General features: G+C 40.4%; 3 protein-coding genes across 3 annotated transcripts; 2 read left to right on the top strand and 1 right to left on the bottom strand.

Moving 5' to 3' along the window:
- Window positions 1-3105: 3105 nt before the first annotated feature.
- Window positions 3106-4512, top strand: LOC132564829 (glycolate oxidase subunit GlcD-like). Its single transcript, XM_060229454.1, has one exon. It carries the CDS (start codon window positions 3106-3108, stop codon window positions 4510-4512), a length of 1407 nt encoding a protein of 468 aa, XP_060085437.1.
- Window positions 4513-4520: 8 nt separating this feature from the next.
- Window positions 4521-5216, bottom strand: LOC132564828 (protease HtpX homolog). The gene has a single exon (XM_060229453.1). The coding sequence runs from the start codon at window positions 5214-5216 to the stop codon at window positions 4521-4523; it is 696 nt and encodes a 231-aa protein (XP_060085436.1).
- Window positions 5217-5550: 334 nt separating this feature from the next.
- LOC132564827 (peptide deformylase 2-like) lies at window positions 5551-6580 on the top strand. The gene is made up of 2 exons (XM_060229451.1): window positions 5551-5998; window positions 6459-6580. The coding sequence occupies exons 1-2, from the start codon at window positions 5551-5553 to the stop codon at window positions 6578-6580; spliced, it is 570 nt and encodes a 189-aa protein (XP_060085434.1).
- Window positions 6581-7131: the final 551 nt, after the last annotated feature.

The following is a 7131-nucleotide window of genomic DNA, read 5'->3' as shown; positions in this document are numbered from 1 at the left end:
TTATCTCCAACTATTTCTCCAGATGGGAAACAACTGGTATTTGTATCAGATAGACGAGGGAACCCTTATATCTACCTATTTGATTTAGAAACAAAACGCACGACACCACTAATACGAGCAGGACGTTATTTAGGTGAACCAAAATGGTCTCCAGACGGTAAACGCCTTGTCTTTATTCGCCAAGACCGCGGCACAGGCTATGCTCTTTGGCTTTACACATTTGCGACTAATCATTTACAACCGTTAACCTCGGATCTTGGAGAGAGTCTTGAATCACCTGCCTGGGCTCCTGACAACCGTACTGTAATTTTTAGCCGACGCCTTAATAATTCTTATGACCTTTGGAAAACTGATCTCTATTTAAAAGAGCTAAAGCAAATAACTAATTTACCAGGAGATGCTCGTATGCCTACCTGGCGGCCTGAGTAAAATAAAAGGAGTTAATAAATGTCTGATACCCCTCCAAAAGAGACAAAAAAAACGACATCTACAGGTGAGCTCAAAATCCGTATCTCAGAAGAGATAGCAACTGGTATTTACGCAAACTTAGCTATGGTTAACCATAGCCCTGACGACTTTATGCTAGATTTTATTTTTGTTCAACCAGGAGGCAATCAAGCTGAAGTTCGCTCTCGTGTTATTCTCACACCTGGCCACTATAAACGGCTATTGCAGGCTATGCAACAAAACCTACAGCGTTATGAACAGATGTTTGGTCCGATTCCCGAACGGACACCTGCCATTCCACAACCAACGGGACCAGTTAATTAATAGTTAATAATGGATATAGCTATTTTAGCTATATCCATTATTAATCTTATCTTTACTAGTATTTACTATTAGTATTCCGATAACAGCAAGAGCTTTAAAAACACACCAACCACAGGTACATTACCTTGCGGTAGGTTTAGGCTTTCATGATGTTATCAATACCATCCATCGCCCTATTACAGGTCTGGTCAATATTGAATATCGCCCCTGTTGCCGTTGGTACACATTACGACCAGCACTTGGTCTTCAAACAAGCTTTCAAGGAAGTGTGTATCCTTATCTTGGTATCCGCTCAGAGCTAGAATCTGAACGCCGCCCTTTTATGTTCTCCTTGAATACAGCAATTGGTTATTATCGACAAGGACAGGATCTTGACTTAGGCTACCAGCTTGAATTTCGCAGTGGGGTCGAGTTTTATTATGCTTTTAAAAATGGTGATTATCTTGGTATAGGTTTTCACCATCTTTCTAATGCAGGTGCAGGTAACCGTAACCCAGGAACAGAAGTCTTAACCCTTATTTATACGCTTCCTATTAACAAAAAATAATTTTTTGACACAAGCATCTTTTGTCTATTTATACTTCAAAAATCGCGCTCTATCATTAATCCATAAGTAGACCGTCCTGAAAACGGAAGAAGTCGTACTCTTCCCGTTAACCGTGTTGTCGAAATAATCGAGGTCAACATACCAATTGCAGCCCCAACTACAACATCTCGCGTAAAGTGTTTTTGTGCATAAACACGGCTCCAGCCAGTATATACAGCAGCGGCATAATAAGGAACTCCAACTGCCCAACCATAACGTCGCTGGGCAAAACCTGCTGCGGTAAAAACGGTTGCGGTATGGCCTGAAGGTAACGAATAACGTCCACCATTTGGCCTTTTGGCGTTAATAGCAAGTTTTAATGTCCAAGTCAAGGCCATTGCTGTTGTAAAAGCAAGTGCAAAACGGCCGGTTCCTTGGTAATCACGAAAAAGTAATGTTAGGCCACTGATCGATACCGGTAATAAATATTGAAAGACATCCCCAGCTAATTCTACACGCTCTTGTGTTGTCCTGGCATAGGACTTTTCAGAAACAACACTTAAAAACAAACTGGCTATCAACAAGAAAATAAAACATTTTGACTGGCATCTTGATCGCATATAATCTTTCAGTTTTTTTAGTCTATTTACTCAAAAATTTTATAAAATTTGAATGTTACCGAAACTCTACAATTAATTTCTAGAACTCATACTGCAGCTCAGCTCCGATATCTTGCAGACGTTCCTTGTAAAAAAATTGGCCATAAGGCAAGTAGCCACTAAGGGATGTTAATAAGATCCTAAACGTACCTCCAATTAAAAAAAAGCTTTCTATTCCAACTTTCACACTAGTCGTAAATTTCCAATCCCGCTGTTGTAATATCTGAGCATCTACGCCTGCGACAAGCCCAAACCGCGTATTTGGCATCTGCTTGGCGTACCAATAATAGGGTCTCAGTTCTGCTCCAAATTGAAACCCTAATGGTTTATATTTAGGACGACGCCGAAAAAAAACACTACCTCCGGCATAAACACGCCACCAATCCTGTTGAAGAGAATAGATAAATTCGATAGCCTCCAGACTAAGATTATCCATTGGAATATCAAGGTTTGCGACAACAAATTCTTCCCCTAAATGGCTACTTTGATGGAGAATATTTAACCGAAATGAGTGGATACCTTTACGGAACGTGATCGGTAAACCAATAATATAATCTGTATTGATAAGTCCTGGTTTAGGGCCTTGTACAATTAGTTGTGCATAAGCACCTCCGGCTAAACTAATCTGTATCCCATCGCAGGTCTGAAAAAGCTCTTTACGCCAGAGGCCAATAACACCACCAAACCCAACCGGAGCAACATTAGCTGTTGCTCCACGCCAACCATTTGGAGCATTTTCTCCCCGAAAAATAGTATGACGCAGACTAGCAGAGAACCGTGGTTCAAAAGGATCAGCAAGCAGAGGTCTAAACACGTCGTAACGAGGAAATAATACATGTTGCGATTCAGACGTAACTCCTACGTCAAAATCTTGATATCTACAATCCCATCGGTCAGCACGAATTTTTACTGCCTCTGCAGGGCTAGCAATCCCCAAAATGCTACAAAGTATAAAAACCAACCATATACTTAATATACTGACTTGTTTCATCTTGCTTTATGAACTCTAATCATTAACAATATTTTATAAATACCCAGCCTACGACAGCAAGCTTCTTACTAAAAATACTTGTAAGGCTTTTTGCTACCAAGCCTAAGTTCGTATAAATAAAGCTGACCTTAACAACTATTTTTCTACTGGTTTAGGACATGACACAATTCATCACTGACACGGATATTTTAGCATCCTATAAAACTGATGCCTCAGGACTCTTTGGTTCTCCTGACGCCATTGCTCGTCCACGAGATTATCAAGACCTCAAAGAAATTGTACTCACCTGTTTACAATCACAGACAGCTATTACTCCCATTGGTGGTTTAAGTAGCACAACAGGAGCCCCTCTAGCCCCCTATGGCCTTGCTCTTGATTGTACACAACTTACGGGCATTATTGATTTAGATATAGCTTCGGACTCAAAATCTGCTACTGCACTGATATATCCAGGTACAAACCTACAGACTCTCAAAACAACTTTAGAAACAGAAGGATGGTATTATCCGCCAGATCCAACCAGTGCTTCCAGCTGTACATTAGGGGGTACCGTTTCGACAAATGCAAGTGGTCCAGGTAGTTATCAATATGGTTCAACACATCGCTGGGTTGAGGCTATTCATATGCTTGATGGTGCAGGCCAAGAACAACATTGGCAACGAAATCAGGTTGAAAAAATTACATTAGGGTATCGCTTTTTAGCAAACCCACTTGATCTGATTATCGGAAGTGAAGGGACGCTGGGCGTTTTTACTCGTATTCAGATTCGTCTGATACGCCCTCCCGAACAACGTACAGGTATTCTTACCTTTTTTTCATCTTTATCAGACTTACTTGTCTTTTTACAAGCTGCTTGCCAACAAGAGCGTTACCCCGCCTACTGTTTAGAAGGTTTTGATGCTCCTGCTCTCTCTCTTGTAACAACGTCATTGACAAGTACTCCCCCTACTGACAGCCTAGCTATCTATTTGGAGATCGAGCATACCGGCGACGTTACGACTGATAAGATTCTTAGCCATTGGCTTCCTTTATTGGAAGCCAATGCTTTGGTAGAACATACTTCGATTTTTCAATCTCCTCAAGATTTTCGTGATATTTATAACTGGCGCCAGATCATTCCTAGCCTAATGAATACCCAAGGCAAAATAGCCACGGCCTCAGGCGGCAAAAAACACTCAACAGACTGGTGTGTACCTCTTAACCAATTACAAAACATGTTTACTTTTGTTGACCAAATCTTAACGGATGCCGATTTGTTAGATTTACCTCATATTCGTTATGGCCATTTTGGTAATGGTCATCCTCATCATAACTTTATTACCCGCAATCCAGATGAAGACAAACGACTAACAAAGTTATTACCACAGCTATACCAACAGGCCATCAATTTAGGAGGAACCTTTGTAGCAGAACATGGTGTTGGAAAACTTAAAGCACCTTATCTAAAAAAACTACTAGACAAAAAATTATTTGAAGCCGGACGTAATATAAAACAGATTTTTGACCCACAGGGACTCATGGCACCAGGAAATATTTGGGGAGATTCAAAAGAGCTATTTACATAGGCTTAGGCCTATCTTTCCCCCCTAGCCATCTGCTCTAAACGTTCAATACGCTCTTCTACTTTAGGATGAGTACTAAGTAGAGCCAGCATATCACGCCCACGAAATGGACTTGCAATAAATAGATGTGCACTGGCTTGGTGTGCCGGAGAGGCATCCATCGGAGCCCGCTCAACGCCTTGAGAAATTTTACGTAGTGCACGCGCGAGTCCTAGAGGGTTATGGGCAATGCGTGCGCCTTCAGCATCTGCCGCAAATTCTCGTGACCGACTGATCGCCATTTGTAACAATAATGCAATTAGAGGCGCAACAATTGCCATGGCTAAGGTACCAAGATTACTACCTTGATCGCGGCCATTGCGATTAACACCAAAAATAAGTCCCCATTTAATCATCGACGCTAGTGCACTAATGGCACCGGCAACGGTGGCAACCACGGAACTAATTAGAATATCCCGGTGTTTGATATGTGCTAATTCGTGAGCCATTACACCTGCTAGCTCTTCATCATCGAGAAGGTTTAAAAGGCCTTCAGTTGCAGCAACAGCAGCATGTTCGGGGTTACGTCCAGTAGCAAAAGCATTCGGTGTTTGGTTAGGAACAATATAAACACGGGGCATTGGTAACCTGGCTTGATGTGCTAACTGTTGCACCATACCAACAAGTCGTGGCGCCTGAGTATCATCGACTTCTTGGGCACGATACATGGATAGAACAATTTTATCACTAAACCAATAGCTAAAAAAATTCATCACGCCCCCAAAAACAAGCGCAATGAGTAGCCCTTGACGCCCCCCCCATAGCACCCCCAATTGCTAACAGAAGTCCTGTTAATGTCGCCAATAGTAATGTCGTTTTTAAACCATTTGCTGTCATAACCTACCCTTTTGCTAAAGAAGCTTATATGTATCCTGTAAAGAAATATAAGCATTTATTTTTAATTTTCAAGGTTTACGATACCTAGCAAATACAAACGTTATGATAATAGCCGCTAGAATACGTACTAAGAACTTCATTACCTAACCAAGGAGGAGAAGTATAATGTCGCGTCTATTACAAATAGCTCAACTTGGGCATCCTATTTTAAGACAAGCTGCGCAAGAAATTGAAACCATTCAAGTTCCTGACTTACAATTATTAATTTCCGACATGTTGGCTACAGTCATAGATGCTAATGGTGTTGGCATTGCAGCTCCACAAGTTTACCAATCTAAAAGGTTATTTATCATCTCTTCAAAACCAAACCCGCGGTACCCATACGCACCGACGATGGACCCAATGGTTATGATCAACCCAAGCATTACTTGGAAGTCAACAGAAATGGAAACAGATTGGGAAGGCTGCTTAAGCATACCAGGACTACGTGGTTTAGTACCTCGCCATCAAAGCATAGAGGTTCTCTATTTTACAACTGGAAATGAACAAGTGACCGCTACATATGAAGGTTTCATTGCCCGCGTATTTCAACATGAGTTTGATCATCTTGAAGGTATTATTTTTTTAGATCGACTAGAATCGACAAAAAATTTAATGTTTGAAAAAGAGTGGCAACGATACGTCTTGCAAAATAATTCAATGACAAAAAAAACTAGCTAGCTTTTCTAATTATTTTTGTATTAGCAGCAGGTAACCCTTACGATAATCATGTCCTAAAAATTCTTCTTTTTTAACAATACGTTTAAACCCTACTGTTTGTAAACGTTTAAAAGAGGCTTGTAGCTTAGGCGTTGCCAATCCCACAAGCCAAATCCGTTTAGGTTGTTTTGTCCGAATTTTTTTAATAACCGTTGTTGTAAAACAATCTTGACCACAGTGATAAATAATTGGTTTAGATTCGCTTTCACCAACAAAAACAATATCTCCTGGTTGCCAATTTTGTTTAATTTTTGTTGTTACTTGACGCCAATTCCCTTTATGAGGAATTGTATAATATGCATTTAGGTTGCCAGCTGCAACGGATAAAAGAAGTGCTAACACGCTTGTCTTCACCCAAAATGGACCACGCCCCTTGACAAACAGTATCGCTATTAGGATTAAAAATGCTGGTAATGCTGTAATCGTAATGCGATAAATATAAATATGTAGACGACTCTGAGAAATTAACCAAGGCACTATAATTGGACACAAGAGCCAACATATTAATAGAATTTTAGGCCTGATTAAGTTTGCCTTTATGCTAGAAGTTGCTCCCAAAGGTGCTTGAATAAACCAAGATTGTTTTTTTCTGAACCAATACCCAAGCGACAAAAAGAAGGGAAGTAGAATCAAAGCAGCCCATAATGTTTGTTTCCATTGAATTGGCAATAATCCCCAAGGTGCCATTTTGAAACCTAAAAACAGTTGCAAGTTGAGCCAAAGTGAACTAAGATCTGGCTGCCGTGGCCAGAAGCCCCCCTGAATCATACCACTTGTATCACTGAAAAACTTCATTAACATTGGTGCATAAAAACAAAGGACAACAAACTGTAATACAACAAAAGGCCCTATCCTAATTTTTAGCACCTGTTTTATTTGTTTCAGATTTTTCCCAAAGCCTACTTCTAACAAACTAATAATTAATATGTAACTAGTCTGAACAACCGCGATAAAAACACCAATATAATGGGTATATATACATAATGC

The sequence above is a fragment of the Ylistrum balloti genome, unplaced genomic scaffold (assembly GCF_031769215.1).
Source record: "Ylistrum balloti isolate Yb309-2 unplaced genomic scaffold, AGI_CSIRO_Ybal_v1 Utg372918, whole genome shotgun sequence".
NCBI lineage: Eukaryota > Metazoa > Mollusca > Bivalvia > Pectinida > Pectinidae > Ylistrum > Ylistrum balloti.
The sequence above is the reverse complement of the archived record's forward strand: the minus strand, read 5'-3'. Positions and strand labels throughout refer to the sequence as shown.

Coding starts and splice junctions, on each gene's coding strand:
- LOC132564827 (XM_060229451.1), top strand. CDS start 5,551: ATGTCGCGTCTATTACAAATAGCTCAACTTGGGCATCCTATTTTAAGA. Junction 5,999..6,458: donor TGAGTTTGATCATCTTGAAG/GTATTATTTTTT, acceptor TTAGGTTGCCAG/CTGCAACGGATAAAAGAAGT.
- LOC132564829 (XM_060229454.1), top strand. CDS start 3,106: ATGACACAATTCATCACTGACACGGATATTTTAGCATCCTATAAAACT.
- LOC132564828 (XM_060229453.1), bottom strand. CDS start 5,216: ATGTATCGTGCCCAAGAAGTCGATGATACTCAGGCGCCACGACTTGTT.